A 23,283-nucleotide genomic window follows, 5' to 3' on the forward strand; every position below is an offset into this window, starting at 1 on the left:
CCAATTTTTCCCAATGTCATTGTACATGGCGTCCGAAATTTAAACAAATTGAAACGTGAAGTTTTAATTATTATTTTTTGCCGTGACAAGAATTACAACATCGAAACGGGCGTTGTAGATGACCGAATTTCCGCCCTTGGGGGGTGAACGAAATTAATTAGACCCTCCGCGTAAAAGGTAAATTTGAAAAACGTGTTTTCCAATTACGGACGGATGAAACGGGCTCCATTTAAAAACCATATGGGACCCGCCGAGCTTATATCTCCTGCTAATGCACTTTGGGGCACTTCAAATATTTTGTTCGTCAACAATTAAACTGAAAACTAATTAAATTTATAAGGTGGAGATAAGATAAAGTTGTATTAACTAAAATGGACCGTTCTTTTATTTGTACGTTTGTCGTAAGCACCGCAACACCGACACATCGAGATTATCCACAATTCCGGATAAAGCAACGTTACTTTTACAATTCCGGTTGGTGTGCAGGAATTCTCATGCACGACCACTTTGCCACTCTTTGTTTATCCAGCACTGGTTTTTAAACGGCCTGTTTAGAACTAGACAACCATTGTAACCCGTTTTTTTTTTGTTTTTTAGTTCAACTTTAGAGTTTTGTCAAGTTGCATTTGTATCAGTGCAACTTCCACTCTATTTCCAAAGTTTAATTTCGGTAATCAACAACTCAGATTTACATCAGTGTGTTGCCGGAAAATGTCTGAGGCATTGGAGGAATTTAATTTAAGGGGATTTAATGTTTTCACCGCAATTTTAATTTAGACGTGATTCTTGTACTACTTCGGGAGTATCAAGAAAAGAATTTAATTTCATTTCTTGTTGGGCTACTTTTTAACAATTAACCACATACTGCAATTTTTTGTAAGGAAGTTCTTTGAAACTTCCCATTTTTAACTTTAAGTCTGCACAAATTCCACGTAGGCTACTCACCCATGGTAGGCCAGAAGGGAGACCAGGAAGAATACGCAAGCCAGGACATCAGCACGTCCAACTATTCCAGTAACCTGAAACAAGAATGAAGCACATTATTATAACATAAATAAATACATTTATTATGTCAATTTAGTTGATTGAGGTTACAAAAAATAAAAACTTCACTTGTGTTTAACAGTATAATGCCTCAAAGAAGACTTTTCTGCCAAGATTTTGTTCCCTTAATTCTCCAGCTCCAATATGTTAATACCAATAAACAACTTGATGGAATTTGTCAACGAACAAAAACTAGAAGACAGGACCATTTTCTCATTATTTTTGTTGGACAAAATAGAACGTTCTTTACATTCAGCCTTCCTGCGGACGTTGAAACTCCTCTAAGTCTATCTACCATAAAAAGAAGGTTCCAAACTTACACATAAAACTACCAACTTCAAAATTTAGTGGAGGAGCCAGAGAAGAATTGATCAGGAATTTATTCTTTCACTAATTTTGAGAAAGATAAGGAACGTGGAAGCTCTTTGTGCAGACGTTGAAACCACTTTAACTCTATCTACCATCAAAAGAAGGTTCCAATCTTATACTTGAAACCACCAGCCTCAAAATTTGATGGAGGAGCCAGAGAAGATTTGATCAGAAAGACCAAGTATTGACTGGAAAAATATCTCCTCTTTTTTAAAATAATTTTTGAGGAATTTGGTGATATTAGTTTTATTAATGGTTTAAAATTTCTGTTTTTAATACAATTTAGTTTATTCTGATTTTTAAAATTATCCCCTTCATAAGCACCATTAATAATTGAAGTTCTACTTCGATTATTTTTAGTGCACACTCAATTTAAATTAACTTTTGAACTACCGCAAACAAAAGTTGATAAAAATATTTATTATGGCAGTCAGTTAGTGCATAGGAAAATTAATAAACATTTTTTAACATTCATAAAGTTTCTGGAACTGCAGCTTCAATTAATTTTCGAATATAGCATGATATATGGTGAATATTTTAGAAAATATTGACAATTTAAATGGAGTATATTTATGGAGTCGAAAGTAATAGGAAATAAAATGTCTGGCCGGCGAACGCTTCAATAAACTGACCTACATAACCAAATGGAAATAAATTCAAAAAGTTTATCCGCACTGAGATTCCCATATTCCTTTTCTGTTGATTCCGCATCGATATCGAATGTGTGGAATAAAATTTTCTAAAACGCCTTAATTGAGTGTCAGAACCAAATCTATAAACATAATGTTGTATAAAACGAGTTGAAATAAATTAATTACAGAAAACTTTAATTCAAAACAATAAAATGTAAGTAGGAAGTTATTATTTTATATAATTTTGTTGTAAATACAAAAAGAAACTTTTGTTTTATATAAACCTTGAGTGAAATGTATTTAACTTGTATTGGCACTGCCATATATACGATAGTAGTCAAATAAATATGTATTACAGGATTCTGTATTAAATTTCTCTCAGTTTTATTTTTGTATACTTTACAAATAGATAATTTTGATATTTTATATATCACAATAAAATTTCTAAAACGTTTTAATTGAATATTAAAATAATAGTAATGTGATATAGGACGAGTTGACATTACTGTAAATTCAAAACAATAAAATATCAGGAGGAGACTCTTATTCTATATAATTTTGTTGTAAATACAAAAATAAACTCTTATTTTATATACATCTTGAGTGAGATGTAGTTAACATGTATTCGCACTGCCATCTGTCCGACAGTAGTCATACAAACATGTATTACAGGATCCTACATTGATTTCATCTTAGTTTAATTTTAGTGTGATGTACTAAACACACAAATTTCACAATAAAATTTGCGAAACGCCCTAATTGAGTGTCAAAAGCAAATCAATAAACATAATGTGGTGTAAGGCGAGTCGAATTAAATTAATATCGACCCGATTATAATTTACATAGAAAGCACATTATTGTTAATTCAAAGTACAACGTTGTTAAAAATAAATTTTACACGGAAGGCCGTGTTCCCGCAAACATTGTTTGTTGTACGTCCGTTGTAAAAAAAAAGCCGGGAAATTAAAATACATTATGGTGTGCCATTGGCAGCAGTTTACACGCCCCAACATATTTCTCCGCGTAATACGCCCCTTAATTTACAATTACTGCAAAATTTAATTAAATTATGACTGGTAAAATAGTAAAAACTATTCCACGTTTGTGTTTGTGTGTTTGTGTGTTTGTGTAACAGTGTTCGAGCGTGCACTTTTGCAAAGAACATTACCGTTAACATTGCCTAATAAATTTTCAACTAACCATCCATTTATTATGGTTACTATTGCATCGATTATCAGATTAGCTTTTAATGCGCGATATTTACACACACCGACTTTTACATTGTTGTGCAACGAGCCAAAATTTTACCAGATTAACTCGCCTCTCTGTGCCCGACTAATAAATGTGTTCAATCTCCCAAATTACTAAATAAATTTATAATAACGAAATTTTTGCTATTGCGTATTCAATTAGGGCGCAAACACGAGTGCGAGTCGCCCTCCTAATCCTATTAATTTGTATGGAATAAAATTCCTTGTAATTTATACTCCTCCCGTCGAAAATTGCATTATCCATATTTTCTGCTTCGTCACGGCAAACTTAAAGGACAAGAAGGTTTTAGGAAGGAAATTTAATATAACTGCAACTATAAACTTTATAAAATCCTTATAAGTTTATTCGGGAGCCGAGTTTTCTTTTCGACTTTGTTTCTAAAATGTCTCACAGATGTCTGATAAAGACGTGTAACATCTTGAGATAAGAAGGCACATCCGCATCGCCGTACACTTTTTTTATTTATTTTATTTATATTTTTCCCGTTTGAGCATAAAAAGCACACACGTTGCGGTGAATTAAATTAAATGTGTCCGATCAACAAGTCCGGAGTGTCCGGAATTTGTTCGCAACACCATTATCTGCATAAGTTAAGATAAGGAGTGCATCAAGCCGGGATTTAAGTTGAAGTGATCCATTCGTGTGCGTAACATATTGAAAATGGAGTATGCATATAAGTGGCTTAGCTATCGGCCTTTTGTGGTTCAGGTATTGATATATCTTGGCCCGGCTTGAGGCTACATTCAATACAAGCACTCATGTAAGATTTATGGCACATAAAGCCGCTACATTGAAAGCTCTACTGGCTGCAATATCCCGCTATATTGTGTGTTGGCTCAGCTTAAACTTCCAACGCTCCCGGACGCCCCTACCCTAGCCTAACCTTCAATTCGATGATTTATTCAAATCCACCCGATTCGGTGTCCATTACATTTATTATTTTATATTTTATCTACGCTAATTCAATCATTGGATTTCAGATATTTCGGAAATTATTTATTTTTTGTTTTAAGTGATTTGTTTTGTTAAATTTTATTGTGATACACAAAATACAAAAATGTATCTGTTTGTAGTTATACGTTAAAAGTAAGATGAAATCAATATAGAACCCTGTAAACATGTTTATATGACTACTGTCGGACAGATGGCAGTGCGAACGCAGGTTAAATACATCTCACTCAAGCTGTACATAAAACAAAAGTTTCCTTTGGTATTTACAACAAAATTAATTAATTTTTACTTTATTAATAATCTAATATTATAAATAAAGTTGCCACATTAAATAAATAACTAAAATAGTGACAATAAAATTAATGTTTCTGTAATGTATTGTATACATAATAGGATTAATCCAACAATTCCACATTTGTTAGTGAATATGTACCAGTTTTAATTAGAAACACATTCAAATTAAAAACAATCGTGGTGCCAAATATACGGTTGAACATTTTTCAGCTCCGAGCACCATTCAAATTTCATTCTATTTAAATGAGTTCGATGCAACTGGCAGGTAAAATGTCATATATGAGAACTTGGAAATTTATGCAATTTTATTCAAATTTAATTTATGATAATTCCCGTATGTGCATTCAACTATTCCGGTTGCGCCATTGAGGAAATATATTGTTATAGAAGATGTAATAATATGCTGCTTGTTGAATTATAGTCAAGAACCCATTTTATGTTTTGTTCAAGTTTATTTTCATATTTAGTTAGTCACAAAACAAATAAACAGGTTTTCAACTTTCATACATTACTAACTGCTTTTGTACACATGTTTACGTTGAATTTTACCTATTATTTATTCAGTTCCACAAAAAAACTTAACTAAAAATCAATATCAATTATTTATTATAAAAATAACCACAAACAATCAATATGGGGTGTATTTTTTGAGTGATACTATCAGTTATAATTGATATCGACTCCCAGTTTTGTTTTACTAATGCTAAATAAATAATAATGATAATAATTATTTAATTTAGAAATTGAGGGGTGAATTGGGGTGGTGTTTTCCATGGAAAACGGTATTATAAGTATAAAAACAAACTTTTGTTTTATGTAAAATTTGAATTAATTATATTTAATCTGTGTTTGCACTGCCATCTTCCTAATAATAGTCATACAAACATATTACAGGAATCTGCGTTTATTTCTTCTCATAACAATGACGAGTGATTATAATAATAGTTTATTTATAGAAATTGGGAAGGGTGAATTGAATGCATGCCAGGCTGTAATCAAGTACACATATGCGGTGCATTATGAGCCATCAGGAGCATGTTTTTGTCGCGCATAATTCAAAATTACAAATGATTACTACTTAGAGTTTCCCCGAACAAATATTGTTGTTATACGTGCAAATGATAAAAAACATTATTGTCCCCAAACACGATGACAGATAACAAAAAGCCTTAATGGGCTCTGTGTGATATGACATAATAAATGATGTGTATGACATTTATTGTACTTTTGATATTGATTTGGACAAGGTTTTCATGGTAATGGCAGCAATTTACTCTACACCGCACCACAAGGGTGAATTTAACGTCAGACATGTTTGTCCTGCCTGCATATTACACATTTTATTTGTTCTTTATTGAAAACCGATCGTTTTGTCTATACACCGTCTGTATTTATTTTAACCTCCTCCTACGCAGAACTAACAAATATTTATAAATAACAAAACTAATTATTAGTGGCTGAAATGGATACATAAAGGACTACAATTAAAAATTGGGCATTCGTAAAACATTTTAATGGTTTATTAAAAATTTATAAATTTTTTGTTTTTCCGATTACAGCTCAGAATTTAATTAAAATACATTCCGTTTGTTGAAATTTAATTAACTGAAATTTAAAATAAAATAAACAGAAAAAAAAACAACAGTCGAAGTATAATTATTTTATTGGTCTGTAAGAGAGTATATAAAAAATAGGTCAGGAGAAAATAATGGAAAAAGTCTGTAATGAAATTAGTTCAGGAACGAGCTTTTGCAGTATTAAATATACATTGAACTCTATTGATTTGGTGGAGTTTTTGATACAATATTACTTTTAACTTTGGGGAGATTAAAAGAGGTTTATATTACTTTAACTTTTTCACGTATGGATAATTAACTGGAGGATAATCTCTAAGATTAATATTAAACTAATACAATTCAATATCAGTATCATATTCAGTTAAATATATACAAGATGTTTCCAGAAATGTTTTTCTCGTCTTATTTTCTAGATGAGTGAATATTTTTTAACACTGTTAAGTTCAATTAATTTTGATTATCACAGTCGTTTTTGAAGTATTCCAGATTTAATGTTTAAAGAATGTTAAAGTGATTTCTCTATGTTATAAACATCTTGTATAAAAGAGACACTGTAATAAAATTGTAGTTTTCACAAATCATTGAAACATACCGTTTTAAATTTGGCCCTGATGTTATTTAAAATGAAATTATTTATCCCCTAGGCCAGCCCGGGAAAAGGAGAAACTTTCTAAATAAATAACCTCTATCAGTATTGAACTTTTTTCGAGTAAATTGCATTGGAAACTTTTGTTCGTACGGTTCGAAAATCTAATGGAAAATAGATTAGGAAATGTTTCAATTTAATCGTGCAAATTCAAATTTAATAACGTAAATACAACATTAAATTGTTGTGTTTTATTTGTTGATGAATATTTTAAAGTACCAATATGTGCTTAATTCCTATTAAGCGGAATTAATGGAATTATTTATTATTACATTGTATTAAATATATATATTATATTAAATTTAATTTCCCCCATTCGATTTAACAGAGATTATCGTAAAATAATTAATAAAACATTAAATTTGGGTTGTAAAAAATGGCACTAGCGTCAGACACAACACAATATGTTGGTGGATTTTCAGGTTTGAAAAGTGCACAACGATTTAGTAAGTTCCTCCTCGTTTCCGTCGCAAAATCCGCTTGTGCGTCACTTTTCAACCCACATTTCTCATTTTAAATCGCCGAGGATATTCGAGGACATTAAACTGACGTAAAAACTTCCAATAATCGATTTGCAATGTGGCAAAACTTTCAACCCAAATAAATATCATATTCATCAATAATTCATAAGAAACATAAGTAAATTGATGCCCAATATACATAATTTGAACATTTAAATATGTGTTGAATAATGAACTCATTACTCAACTAATGTATATTTTTCATTTTATACAAAATACTGCCGTTTCTTTGTCAATAGCTGAACAAATAGACATATCAATATTTTTTTTTGATAAAGAAATCCTTTTAGTAATTTAAATAAAGCTAAACAACAGTTAAGCAATGAACTCATTACTCAACTAATATTTTTATAATTAAATAATTTTAAATTACTCAACAACTCGAATGTAAAGTTATTATTTCCATCCAATAAAAGGATAAATAATTAATATAACTGAGAATATTTTATTTAAAATTTATTTTTTTATAACAATATTATATTTATCAATAATATAAAAGGAACAAAAATAATTGATTTCCAATATAATTAATATAATTAGAAAATTGAAAATTAAAATATGAATTGAATAATGAACTCATTATTCAAGTGACATATATTTTTCATTTTATACAAAACACTGCCATCTTTATGTCAATAGCTAAACAAATAGACGTATCAATATTTTTTTTTTTGATAAAGAAATCCTTTTAATAATTTAAATGAAGGTAAACAACAGTTAACTCAACTAATATTTTTGATAATTAAATAATTTTAACATTACTTAACAACACGAATGTAAATTTATTATTTCCATCCAATAAAAGGATAAATAATTAATATAACTGAGAATATTTTATTTAAAATTTATTTTTTATTACAATATGATATTTATAAATAATATAAAAGGAAGAAAAATAATTGATATTTAATATAATTAATATAATTTTAACATTAAAAATTAAAATATGGATTGAATAATGAACTCATTATTCGACTGTTGTATATTTGATACAAAACACTGCCATCTCTCTGTCAATAGCTAAACAAATAGACGTATTAAAATTTTAAATTACATTTTTAATAATTTAAATGAAGATAAACAACAGTTTATATTATTTCTTACCAATAAAAGGATAAGTGATTAATATAGGTGACAATATTTTATTTGGAATTTATTTTTGTATGTTTATATATAGTGTATATTGGACAAAAATAGATTAATTTTGTGTGTAATATCTTATCTCATTTCCGACATTGATTAAATTAATAAAAAGTATTTAATTTAGCGTCTGACACGAATTATAACTCCCATTTCCTCCACCTTGTTATTAAAATGAAGCTTATGATTGGTACATTTTGAGCCTGTTTCACAGTTTTAACGAATATTAATGAATTAATAAAAAGTTTAATTAAACATCTCACGAAGCGATAATGTACAATCAGAAGATGGGACAAATTAAAAAAAGTAAGCCATAAATTCGTGCCCCCCTTTCAGGTCAAAATACACCCACACACACATGTAGGACCGTTAAATTTGCCATAAATTGCACAATTCCACTCGCACGAGATAATTGCGTTAGTCATATTTTCGCCTCGCATGTTCGTTATTAAAAATTCGAAAATCACGCCATCGATTTCCCTTCAGTTTGTGACGGACGATTAAAACGGCACAACTTGAGGAATTAGCGTTTTGATGGTCATTAAAAATGTCTTTATGCCTTTCAAATCTTATGACACCACTTATCGGTTTTTATTGATCCTACTCTCGTTGCGTTACATTGTTTTACATTATTTTCAGTTGGGATTCATTTTTATGAGAGCCCAATAAATCAGCTGAACGGAAAACGACTGTGGTGTAATAGTAATTAAGCCGTCCCGTTTCCTTGGGACTCTCACGAAGGGCAAAACTAATAAAATAAATTCAAATTGGCATTTTTTTAATATAATCCGTGTTTGATCCGAGTCCAATCAACTGCGGCGCCGGATTAAAGGCGAAAAAAAGCCGACTCTCCAAAGAGAGGTTTAAGAATGACATCGGAGATTCGGGGGCCTCTAATTTACATGAACCAAATTAAAGTAACCATCCCCCGTCATACGGAGGGACACACAGAGGGGGTGAATAATTAAAAACAAAATTCAGGCAACGCAGTTAATTAAACCGTGCGGATTTTGTAAAAATATTTCGGTTTTTGTATTAATTACGCGACGTCAAACGTAATTGATTGTGGTGCCATTCAAAAAGTAAACAGCCAACGTCACCGAGCGTGACTTTTATTTCTGAAGAGGGTCGGTGTCACTCCGCCGTTCGCTGTCTGTAATATATTCTTTCGCCGGAGAATTTTTCCACTCGAACTTTTATTTATATATCGGCCCGACTTGCACCAGCACCGGCTATATGAGTTTGAGTTTGAGTTTGAAGAATCAAACTGTTTTATAGTGCCCTGTTTCTTTTCCTCGATGCTCGGGAATAAATAAAACTGAGGCCGTAAAATTGGTTTATTCTGCACCGACAACTTAACTTAACTTAACTTAACTTAACTTAACTTAAGAGTAAATATTGTCACGTACTGTATAATAATAATTAAACGGAGACGTCATAACATAATCAGCATCCCTCAAAAGCCGTAATTATTTAGCTGGCAATCTGTGTGTGTGTGAGTGTATTTACGTCATAACTTAGGTGGTATAGTTGGCTTGAGACGACGTTACAACGATAAGTATAATCTTTGTTAAATATCTTATCGTTGGCATGCTCCAACTAACATTATTCCAACATCAATCACCCCACAATTAGTTCCAAGTGACAAACTGTTTAGCGTAGAACCAAAAACTTGGAAATTATAATGGCATTAGCTCCGAAAGTCAATACACTCTATAACTTTGTATAAACGATCAACGAGCTGCAGCTACGCCTGTGTCAAATTATATAATTTTCTTATCGTCGTCGTTATTTACGAATAATCAATCCGCCCTTAGTAACTCGACCCTTCCTTAAATACATTATTTAGCCAACATTTTGTGGGATTTATCTACAACAATATCAGGTAATGAGTAAATAATTTCAAAAATTAATGTACTCCATAATTGTTTCAGCCTGAACAACTTTCCAGTCAATGGCCACGTAAGTAATTAAACTAATATTTATCTGTTTTCTTTGATATAAGTTAAAACCAAAACATCGATTGAGTAATGAACTCAGATAAAGTTGTTTTACTTTGATTTATTATAATTTTTGAATGCATCAAAACTTGAAAATATTTGGCTTGGCTGGTTTAGCTATTGACAGATAGATGACAGTGTTCTATAAAACGAAAAATGCACTAAACTATACAAAAATAAGTTCTTTATTATTACTGCTCCATAACAAATATCAAAAACTTACTTAAAAGCATCATCAAATATTAACTCTTGTATTAATTACTGAAAATTATTCTAATTATGTCAAACATCAGTTTTGAGACCTTTCAAAAATCTGTCCAATTAATTGGTCTGAAAGGAGTGAGAAAAAATAAATAAAATTTTGATACTTAAATCGTTTTTTAATATCAATTGGTTTTATAATGTATTTTGAATATCTGCCATACAATTTAGATGTGTACTTTACAATTATGAATTATTAAAAATTAATCTTAAATCAATTTATTTCTGTCAAAATAATATTAATATCTATTAATTGTTTAGCTATTAACAGACAGGTGGCAGTGCTCAAAATCAAATTAAAAAACAATTGATTTGTTTAGCTATTTACAGATAGATGGCGGTGTTTTAATAAAATAAAAACTGTACTAAGTATGCAAAAAGAAGTTCTTTATTAACTCTTGTATTAATTACTGAAAATTATTCTAATTATGTCAAACATTAGTTGAATAATGAGCCTCAATTTGCATTTTGATTTTAAATACAAATTGTTTAACCTTTTGCGACCTTTCAAAAATCTTTCGATCAAAAATTTTAAATAAATTGTTATTTAACTTCATTTAAATTATCAAAAATATGGTAAAACGAAATTTCTTTATAAAAAAATATAGACACATCTCTTATTTGTTTAAATATTGATACGGAGATGGCAGTGTTTTGTGTATCCTAAACTATGCAAAAAGAAATTCTTTATAATTACTGTTCCATAACAAATATCAAAAATTTAATTAAACCCATGTCCAATTAATTGGTCTTGTATCTGACTGAAAAGAGTAAGATAAAAGAATAAAATTAGGTATTTAAATCAATGTTTGCTTTTAATTTCATCAAATAAATATTAACTCGTGTTTTAATTATTTAAAATTATTCTAATTACATAAGTTGTGTAATGAGTTCATTACTTAATCCACATTTTAATGAATGAATACAAATTTTAAACTGTTTAACCTTTTGTGACTTTTCACAATTTTAGATAAGTTGTTATTTAACTTCTTTTAAATTATCAAACATATCTAATTAAAATGAAATTTCTTTATAAAAATATTGTTATTTGTTTAACTAATGACACGAAGATGGCAGTGTTTTGTATATTAATGTCCAATTAATTGGTCTTTAATTTAGATGTGTACTTTACAATTAAGAATTATTAAAAATTAAGCTTAAATTAATTTATTTCTAACAAATGTCTATTAGTTGTTTAGCTATTAACAGACAGGTGGCAGTGCCCAAAATCAAATCAAAAAATATTGATTTGTTTAGCTATTTACAGATAGATGGTGGTGTTTGGATAAAATAAAAAATGTACTAAAGTATGCAAAAAGAAATTCTTTATAATTACTGCTCCAGAACAAATATTAAAAATTTAATTAAGGCCGCGTTCAGTTAATTAGTCTTGCACCTGACTGAAAGGAGTAAGATAAAAAAAAAAGTAAAATTTTGGTATTTAAATCGGTGTTTGCTTTTAATTTCTTTTATAATGTACTTTGAAAGTCTATCGACTGCCATTTAAATTCGATGTGTACTTTACAGTTGGTTTTGCAGAGTATTACTGTATACTAACTTTAATTAGTTCTAAAGTGTTCTCTCGCTGAATGTTATCTGGCACACAAAATTAGCGATCGAACTGAACATAGTGACTGAAATTAAATCGGTATTAATTCAATGTGTTTACGGGATAATTGCTGCATCAAAACGACTGGAATTACTTCGGCCACTTTAAGTCTATTGTGTGCGGATATTGGTTTAATTTTTTAGGAATTGTACCCCATAAATAAGTGGGAAGACATAATATTTCATATTTGTATGGCAATATTTTCCCATATTGTAATATTCCATTCTGTGAGCCACTTCGACTGAATTGATATCATCATGAGGGTGCCTCGTCTCTCACACATGAAGAGGTAAACTCATTTATTTGTTTTATATCACACTCTCTCTCCGCAGACAAATAAATAAAATATGTTATGTGTGGGCCAATTTTTTATTCATTCTTGTGGGTGGGAATATTTAATTGCAACAATTTGCCCACATACAGATATCGTATTAAAGCTATAAATAACGTAGACAAAGTTGCTGGAACTACGAACTAATATAATAACATTGTGCAATATAATTCTGCAGCCCACCATCTGCGACTACGGAAGATGGATAAGGTATCTTGAGCATCGTATCGATCTTCACTGCAGTGCTTTGTTTCAATTTTATCACTCGAAAAAGAATAAAAATAACTAATAATATATAATATACACTAAGTCTGTTTTGTACGAGTCCTAATTCAGTTATAAAATAAGTTTTTGGTTGAGCTGAGTTAATAAACATCCTCCTGCATCCTGATAAGGCCGAAAAAAGCATTTATGAATGGTATTTATGAATGGCGAATCGATAACCACACCTTGGCGGTTTACACGATTCCAAAATAATGCAGATTAAATTGAAATTCGCAAAATAGTTTAATATTGTTTCTACTAATAGATTATCCGACCCTTGTTAACATAGGATACACAGTTTTGGAAGTTTATTATGTGGCCATACATTCAGGCGGGGAATTCTCTTTTGTTCCAAACGGTGACTTAGGTCTCGCAGTCGGTTTCCCCGGCCCCGGAATTATTTTGCTTAAATTAAACAACACTGTTTCGCAATTTATTCGGCGACGATTAATCGGCCCGAGATAAACATTAACGTTTGTTTACTTTTGGCGCGCGACAAAACGATTAATTAACGAAATATAATAAGTGGTGCAATATCCTTTATTACGCCCGGAGCACCGTTTCTCCGGAATTACACGTTTAGACGAACAAAACAAGAGCGCTTCGCTCATTTTCGCTATTCGCAATGAGTGCATTTAAATTTCTTGAGTTATTGCTGGGAACTATTTCTAATATCAACCCTTTCTCTTGTTCTCCTCTCTATTTTTCACAATCTTATTTTATTATTATTATTAATTAGTTTCTAGTTAATGATACTCAATCGATACTACAGTTTCCAACATAAATTTGTTAATTTTCTAAAACCGTTTAGTTGTTAGTTTGGCTACTGACACACAGATGGCAATATTAAGTTATTGTTTATTAAGAGTATTTTAATCTTTATTTTTAATAATTCAAAATTGTAATTTGCATATTTTTTATTTTGTTAAAACCATTGCCATCTATATGTTTATAGTTAAACAAATAAAGGGTATATTGATATTTTTTGATTTGATTTTGAACACTGCCACCTATCTGTTAATAGCTAAACAAATAAAAAACGTTTCAATATTTTTTAATTTTGTTTTAGTTAGATTTTTAATAATTTAAATGAACAATAGATTTTTAACAATTTTTTAAAACTTAGATATTAATTTTTGAAAAAACCAAAGTTAAATAGTTTAAAGTTTATATTGAATATTAAAATATGGATTGAATAACGAACTAATGACATAACATGTATTTGATATGAATTTAATAATGTTAATATTACTTCACAACATGTAAAATAATTAGGAATAATTAATAAAACTGTTTATATTTATTTGATTTAATTTAAAATTTAATTTTTTATGCCTTAGATAAAGTTGGGTCTCATTTTCTTTGATTTATTATAATTGTTGAATGCTTGGAAACGTCAAAACAATGGAAATTAGAAGCAACATACCATATTTTTCAATTTATACAAAACACTGCCACCTATCTTTTAATAGCTAAACAAATAAAAGACATTAATATTTTTTGATTTGATATTGAACACTGCCACCTATCTGTTAATAGCTAAACAAATAATAGAAATAGATTTAAGCTTAATTTTTGCAGATTTAAATTAAATAAATTATAAAAGGAATTGAAAACTAATATCAATGTTTTTTATCCTGCCCCTTTCAGTCAGGTGAAAGACCAATTAGCCGAACATTGAAAAGGTTTTAATTAAATTTTTGGTATTTGTTCTGACGCAGTAATTATAAAGAATTTCCTTTCGCATTGTTTTCAGTTCCGAATTTGAAATTATAATAACGTCATACCTTATATGTATTTCAGTCACATAATGCATGGCTTCCGGATATATTTAAATTATGCAGCCCGCCATTGTCTCTTACCATGTAAATCCGGGCAAATATCTTTAATATGGAAATATTTTTTTTCTTCTTTCAAAACGAAACATTTATTATGAACCGTTGCTGCAGGCTGGAGGCTCTTAAATTATATCGCGTTTAATTGTACGGGGCTTCATTATTTTAAAATTTGTGCATAATTTATTTCGAGACCGGAGTTTTCACTAAATTCCATCCTTGAGTTAACTGCAAAATATATCAGTGATTATTTTAATTGTACCAATATAACTTTGGTCGTTCCGACGGGGAATTTGCGGAATATCCTAATATAGAAATGTGCAGCCAATCAAGCAGTTACAGTTACAGCTACAGCTACAGCTTCAGCCAGTGAGTTGAGTTTAGCATCAATAGGGAGATTACAATAAAGCCTAACACATTATTCGACTTGATGTAGTGTAGTGATATCCAAGTATTCAGATATAATCAGATTCCAAAACATTGCTATCGGTTTCGGAGATTGGGTTTATACAACGCTAATAATAAAAAGGGAGATTTCATTCAATTTACAACGTATCCGCCTGCTTTGTTTCGCAGCCCCACTAAAAATAAATGCCTGGATGTGTGTGCCATAAATTTCATCATGAAAATAAAATATTACGTGGGATTAACGAATATAGACATTATTATTTGACAGTCTGCTTTTTCACGCGAAAAACTGTTTCAATTTAATAGTGCCCTGGGCCGTATTTGTTGCGTTCCTAAATTTAACATGTGTTTTTACTACAAAATGGACTGGTTGTTGTTTCTGAATTTTCTATTCAAAGATTACCACTTTACAAAGTTAAAAGCTTTGTACAAATTCGTTTCCAATTTGATTTGTTCAAAAGGGCTCACCTTTTATGTTAAATTCGAGAGTAATACTCCATGCGTGAGGTCTGTGTTGCCTACCCACGTAATTCGACCGCAGTACCATCTTTCAAACAATAGCTACACTTAACATTAAATAGGTCACGCCTGAATAAAAAATAAAATTATTAAATAAATTACAGAGTCGAACGTGTGCCCCGCACAGATCGATGACGAAAATTGGAGTTCACCTGTTTAATTCTTTTATTTTCTGACATCCCTTTTCCCTACATGGCAGCGGTCAGTTTTATTGGGCCCATTCCCTCCGTTTTGAAAGTTATGGCATCGTAAATGCCTATCGGCGGTATTGGTTTGCCGACCTCACTTATTGAGGTAGAATCGAACGCGTCGGATTAAAAATGTACTGAATGAAAGTTGCCCGTTGGCCGGGTTAAATCGTACATTTCTTTCGGCAAGTGCTTTTATAAGTCCCCTTCCTCCGGGACAGACGGCTCCCAGATAAATTTCTTCGCCCCGTTTTGACCCGGTTTTCCGATGTATTATGCCACGTTGACGCGTGCATTACGCCCAAGCTTTTATCGCTCAATCAGACGGATCAATTTTATTTACATTTGTCTCGGATATTGGTTTACGAGACGGTAAACGAAAGAATTTTATGAATTGTGGATGATACATTTAAGAAAATGAAACAAATAAAAAAGGAAGAAGACACATAAAAGGGGTGGGTGGGGCAAAGAAAAGGAAGGAAGGAAGGAAGGAATGTAGAAAATGAATAACAGAGAAAGTAACAAGTACATAAGATAAAAGAGAATAATACAATGAGAGAATATAGTGGAAAAATAGTCTAGAAAAGAAAAAAATTAAAAGATGCGAAAAAAAAAAAACATGTAAGAAATTGAAGAAATGATGGGAAAAGAAGATGGAAGAAATTGAAATGCTTATAGGAACTACTACAGAAGAACATGAGAAAAGAGAGAAGATGAAAAGAATGTAGAAGAAAGTTAAAAAGAAAAGAGGCGGAAAACGAAGAAAATGGAAGAAGGAAATAAGAAGAGAGGTAAAAGAGGTAGAAAGACAATATAAGAAGATAAATTAATGATGAAATATAAGAAAAAGAAATAAAAAAAAGTTCAAAGAAGTTCGATAAGGTAGAAAATATAATATATAAGAAGGTTTAAATAATATATACTATAGAAATTGGAATGTAGTTAGAAGTACTTTATATACTAATATAGAAGAATAATGAAAAAGAGAAAGGAATAGGAAGAAATCGACAGAAAGAAGATAGAGGATAATTAAATAAGACAGAGAAACAATATAAGAAGATAAGAAAACATTGAAGGAGAAAGGAAGATAGAAGAACCTTAAAGTTGGATAAAAATCGAAGAGGAAAATATGTAGTATAAGGTGGAATAATGATAGAAGAGAATAAGAATAAAGAAAAATCTTAGAGAAAATTGACAAGAAGAAAGATAAGAAGAAAATATAAGAAGATGAGAACGGAAAAATGTAGAGTTTATTTAATAATCTGATTATTAATTATTAATATTAGATATAAAAATGATTAATGTTAATACATTAATAACTTAATTAGTTATATTTTATAAATTTGTTTTCAATTAAATTTTTTAAACTTTCTGTTCAGTTTCTGTAATAAAAAATAGAAGACAAATGAAAGAGGTACAAAACAAAAAAGGATGAATAATTTGAAAAAAGAAGGAAGGTGATAAAAAAATTATAAAAGTAGGAAGAAATGTATAAATGGTGAACAAAGAAGGAAGATAGTGAAAATCGAAGATAAAGGATTAGAAAGGGAAAATTTATGAAGAGGGAAGAGAAACAAAGAAACGTGTAGAAAGATAAAGGAAGAGTGGAAAGAAAGATGAATGGGTGGTCGATTGAACAAGGAAAAGGAGAAAGAAAGGATCAACATAAAGAAAGAAATAAGAATATAATAAAATTTATAAATGATTCTAAAAGTACAAGATTCTAAATTGGAAATTATTAATGAAACGAATAAACTTATATTAAAATTATCGTTGTTTTTTTTGTTAGTCATTCGTACGAAAAGCACATCCCTTTTTATGTTTTTTTATTCCATTTTTCTTATCTCTCGGCCAAGCCATTTGACCGATTCTTAAGTTATAGAGTCTTAAAAGCTATCAAAGTGGTATCAGACCGAAACATTTTTAGTTTATTGGAAAACTACGGAAAATTGCATGCCCGGAAACCGTTTATCAGATATTTTCTCTAATAATATTATATAAAAAAGGACTACACGAAATTCCAAACCTTAATAAACGTGGAAGTTTATTACCTAAAGCCCGATACGAACATGCTACACAATTCCGGACTTCAGACCAGATTTCAGCTAATTTATGGATAATTATTGAACGGCCTCCAAAAAAAAGAAAAATTTCATTTAAATTTTACGAGTGCCAGTTTATGGCGGAAAAAATAAAAACAAAAAAAACCCGGAGAGATAGAGAGAGAGAGAGAGAGAGGGGTGAGTTGGAGAGTAACATATGGCGGTGGATGTTGGAGCGGGTGCAGTGAGTAATGGGCAAATACTGACCGCCTCGGTGTGGATGGGGTGCGCCGCGAAGAGCAGGCCGGCGAGGGTGGCGAAGGGCGGCCTCAGTCCCGCCACGCACAGACACACCCTGGTGAACAAGATGCAGGCGGCTGCGTGCAGCACCACGTTCGTCGTGTGGAACCACGTCGGCTGCAATCCGAACATGACGTAGTTCGCCCTGAAATGCCACACAAAAATGGATTAGCTACGTTTGGGGGGGCCCGTGTCGCATCGCCGGCGGCGCTCTCCCATTTTAATGTGCGCTTTGAAAACTTAATTGGCCTTTTCCATCGATCTAATCGGACCCGCGATCATTCGATTTCGCTCCAATTGCAGAACGGCTTGTCAAACAAACCAATACGTTAAACATAATCAAATCTGTTTTTATTTATTACATTTTAATTGATATTCGATTATTATTATTGTTTATGAAAATTGCTCTATTAATTGTTATTTAATTTGGAAAATACAACTATTTAATTTGTTCAAATATATTCATTTGCATTAACATTAATCATTTTTATAGCCGATACTAATAATTAGTAATTAAATTATTAAATAGATTCAATTTAAATTCAATTTTTATCTATCCATCAAATTTTGAATTTAGTACATAGTGTGGCCGAAGAATTTGCACAAAATTAAACATATTTCAGGAATAAAATTCAAATTTTGTTCTGCCAATTTAAAAATGTATATCAAACTTAAAAATTATTTTAATTAAAATATATATAGACTTTTAACATGTGTTTACACCGCCATCTCTTGAACAGTAGCCAAATATAGCAAATACAGGTTTCTATTTTTATTTCATCCTGCTATGTCATTTGAAATTTTATCATTTATTATTGATTTATTGCATTTTTATACATATTAGAAGGTAATATACTTATTTAATAATGAAATGAAGCTAATATAATATGAATAAATAAATTCAACAGAAAGTTTCAAAGAATTTAATTGAAAACACAAATTACTTATTATATCTTTGTTATGTTTGCTCTTCAGATAATTTCGAAATTAGTTTAAACTTTTCTGTTTTAATCCTTCCCATTCCGAATAATTTATTGAGTTTAACTGTAATATAATTTTACAATTATATAGAAATTTGTATCACATTTTGAAATTAGTCAATTGTTTATGTACTTTGAGTAATCAGAAACAAACTAACAATTGAAATAACGTTCTCTGATTACAAAAAGCTTTTTGTCATTAAATTTGAATTAACGTTTCGAAGTTATAAATAACAATGTTATAATTGCAATGTAATACCTTTTATAACTCTTCAGCATAGCAAATTAGCACGTAAATAATCAGTACAAATTTATGCAGCAATTTTAGACAACGTACCTAATTAAATAATAATTTATATTGGTTACAAATCCTGTAAATGTGATAAATAATCTATAACTAATCCGGGATAATAATTTCAAAAGCTTTAGTTTTACATGGACAAATTAAAAGTAAATATGAATTTTATTCGTTGAATTCAATTTCGGTTTGTTGTTTTAAATACAGAAAAGCAATTTCTGCCTTGTGTGTTGCCTGAAAAATAGATTATAAAACGCATTTGTGCCGCCATCTATCAGATAATAGCTTTATTTAAGCATAAACGTAATAATAAAAAGTTTGACAGGGTGAATCTCGTGGTTTTCGTCAGTTAATATCGTTGTTGGTCGTGTGCAAACAGCAAAAAGGAATTGACCGAACGAACATCGTGGCAATTAAGAGTAAATCAAAATTAAATTCAACAACGTTGGTAGTTTCAACTTTTATTCTTATACTTGTGTTTTCAGCAGCAAACTTGTCCGGTACTTTTTTTTTACGGTAATGCAACCGTTCGCCAGCTCGAACTTAGTTTTGTTTGGTTTACAAAGTCTATTACCAGCGCGAGTCTAACGAAACACAACTATATATATATAAAACACAAACTCTGTTTACAACTTTTGATTTTTGTTCGGGCAAGACGGCCACGAAATGACAGTGGAACTAATCGTAATTGAAGTAACGCCTGTTTCTCTTTATGTGCCATGATTAATATTTTTTCCCCTTCAACTTCCAACGCGATGGAATAAAATTGCAGTCCGGAATGTTTGCCCGAGTCTTATGGCCCGATACAAATCAGCGGGGAAAGAAGTAAACTTCAAATATATAAATATAAAACGTCTACACAGAAATTGATTTTTATTTGTATAGGATAACTTTTGCTTGTAAAGAGAATGATATTTCGAATATTTCATTTTACTGATTGATCTAAAGAAACGCTTTTCACAATAAAGTTTTTCAATTAGCAAGATTCATTTTTTCAATCACAAAAGATATTAATTAAAACTTTGTTTAAACGAAATTGTCTACAATCTTTTCAAGGGAATAATCTGAATTTCATTGATTAAATAAATAGACATTTTCAATAAGTTTTCATTTCGATCAGTGACTTGTCTTCACAGCGCCACCTCTTGAACAGTAGCCAAATGTAGCAAATACAGGTTTTTATTGTGATTTCATCCTGTCATGCCATATTATTAATTAATTTATTGGGTGATATAACTATTAATAATAAAGTGTTTTGTTGATCTGAAATTTACTTTCATCTTGTTGTTTACAAGGTCGAATGTTTGGGAATGTTCTAAAATTAATTCAGTCGCAATTGGTAGGGTTTAGAAGGGTATAATGGTTCGGATCCCTTTGTTGCATTAACTATGGTTAATATTCGCAAGATTTGATGCTCCCTTAATGGAGTAATAAGTTGAGAAAGTAAAGTTGGGCGTTTCTGTGACAGATACGGGCGGGTAGGTAGTAATAAGCGCCAGTTATTGGTACATTGGTATCGGGCTTTGTGGTTAGTTTGCGGCCCGAGATGAGTATTATTATCTCCTGGGAGTGGAGGGATTGGAGGTCAGGAAGTTGAGAGTTAATAGCTCGTGCGTTCGTATTACATGCACCGTTATTAGAAACACTGGCGGCTGTGCGAACCGATTGTGGTCGGAGGTATAATTGTTATTACTTGTAACTGCCATTGCCCGGCTAAATACATCCGATGAAAGCAATCTGCCACGATCGGTCTGCTGCTTTATTGCCGTCTGGGCCACGTACGTGCGGTGTACGCATCGTGCATCCTCTGCATCATCCTGTTTGATCAGTTCGTCGCCCACTCATCTCGTCCGTTTAATTAAAACGAAAAAGATTCGAGGAATTGAAGGATGAAGTCGCACCCCCGGCCCCCCTCGAAGCTTCGCACTTCATTTTCTTATTATCTCCTCTAATTGAAAACCCATTTAAATTTATAGACATCAAACGTGACTCTCCCTTTTATTTATGAGCGTGGCGCGGGCATAATGGAATACGTGGCTAAATCGTTCTGTTTAAAGGTCTCACCTTCCGCATTCATTCTCTTCATTTTCAGATAACTTAGATAACTGGATGTAATGAAGCAATTACTATGCGCCAGCTACCCAAGAGATCCAATCATTTAATGCAACTTATGCTGATTGACATTAATTACTATATATAACCGTGCATTTTCCATATTATCTTGATCTTCATTACAAACAAAGTAATATATGGCCTTTATCGATCCTGCGATAAATACACCACTTCATTAATACTCCCCTCTCTCCCTCCTCCTCCTCCTCCTCCTCCGCCTCACTCCCGTCCTCTTCCTCAGTGGTAATGGTAATCTTTAATAAATGCCCTCACCCCGTAATGTAATGTAAATTATCACCTTCAAGTGAAAACACACAGAAAACATGTACCATAAATCTAAACATAAAAAGTTTGTCCTGGAAACTCCCCCGCTTAACACGTTTCTTTCGAAACTTCTGACATTCAACGGTATATTAAAGAAAACTGTTCATCCCCTATCATAAAACAATTTATATTACGAGCAGACATCGGCTCAATTTTCGTTTGAAACTTTTGAGCAAATATTGTTCCAAAGGATCCGAATTCGGAATGAGACGTATCTAAAGCCAGTTTATCGTAAAAACCAGTTTAGTATATATCATTAAACTTGTTTTCGGAGTATACATCAGAATTTATGATTTCCTCATACGCTCACCACCCTCAAAAGAATCCCTCGCCTTTGTTTCCTGACAAAATTCCACTTTGTTTAATAATAATAATAATGAATTACATAAACATAAATGTAATGATGATCAATTAAAATTAATAGGACTTTTGTTGACCATTAATAATTGATGTACTTCGCTTATTCGAAAATTAAAATTTAATTCTCCAAAGCTCATCTATTTAAAAATTGACAAGTAATTAAATTAAATCGTTCAGACAAAGAATTGCATTTTATGGTTGAAAAAATATCCGCCATGTAATATTTTATTTCGTTTATCGCATGTGTGGAGGCGAGTGCTTAAAATTTAATTTCCCTAATATTTCATGCAAACACAATATTTTATAAATGCATTAAAAAAATTAAATTGCAACGTTTCCAATTTTCCCTCCGGACAAAATTTGGAATGGTTCAAAGATTTTCTCTAATTGTATCTAACTGTGGTATTTAGTCATTTAACTTTTAACATTAAAAGTGATATATCTCTGTATCTTCCTATTCTAACACCAAATTTAAACACGATTGGACAAGAGGTTAAGAAAATATGAGGAAAAAACCAATTTGGAAATTTAATTTTTTATGAGTATCATATTTCCTTCAGCAGTAGCTTCAGAAAAAAAATGTATTTAGATTTTCTTCTTTATTGGATGTGTTTTAACTGTTACCAAATTTTGAACATTTGCATATTTAATTTATTGTCATACACAGTAAAGTAATGTGGGTTGCATAGAACTAACATGCATTGATTCTGCCATCTTTTCGGTAATAGCCATACTAAATAGGTTATACAGGATTCTATAATTAGTTTATATACTATATAAAATTACTGTATTAATGTTTTATTAGATACAATACGTTAAATTAAAAGTAATTTTATATATTTTAATATTATAATGTATTAATATTTATTTAAATTTAATTAAATTACATAAATTAAATTTATCGAAAAATGTATGAAAACATTTTAACATGAATAAAATATTATCAACACAGTTAAACCAAGATAAAACTTAATTAAATTAGTGTTGCATAATAGAAATTAATTTC

At 30.8% G+C, this 23,283-nt stretch overlaps 2 protein-coding genes across 2 annotated transcripts in view; one reads left to right on the forward strand and one right to left on the reverse strand.

The window, feature by feature from the left end:
• Window positions 1-23,283, forward strand: part of LOC109607121 (trypsin beta-like) — a 256,249-nt gene that overhangs the window by 82,390 nt on the left and 150,576 nt on the right. The window lies entirely within an intron of this gene.
• Window positions 1-23,283, reverse strand: part of LOC109605542 (protein O-mannosyl-transferase TMTC1-like) — a 123,126-nt gene that overhangs the window by 38,166 nt on the left and 61,677 nt on the right. Inside the window, exons 3-4 of the mRNA XM_049965516.1 lie at window positions 18,171-18,348; window positions 946-1,019 (exon numbers count right to left, since the gene is read on the reverse strand). Coding sequence (XP_049821473.1) covers window positions 946-1,019; window positions 18,171-18,348 — 252 coding nt within the window. The remainder of the gene's footprint in view (window positions 1-945; window positions 1,020-18,170; window positions 18,349-23,283) is intronic.

This window comes from Aethina tumida, chromosome 3 (assembly GCF_024364675.1).
Source record: "Aethina tumida isolate Nest 87 chromosome 3, icAetTumi1.1, whole genome shotgun sequence".
Lineage (NCBI taxonomy): Eukaryota > Metazoa > Arthropoda > Insecta > Coleoptera > Nitidulidae > Aethina > Aethina tumida.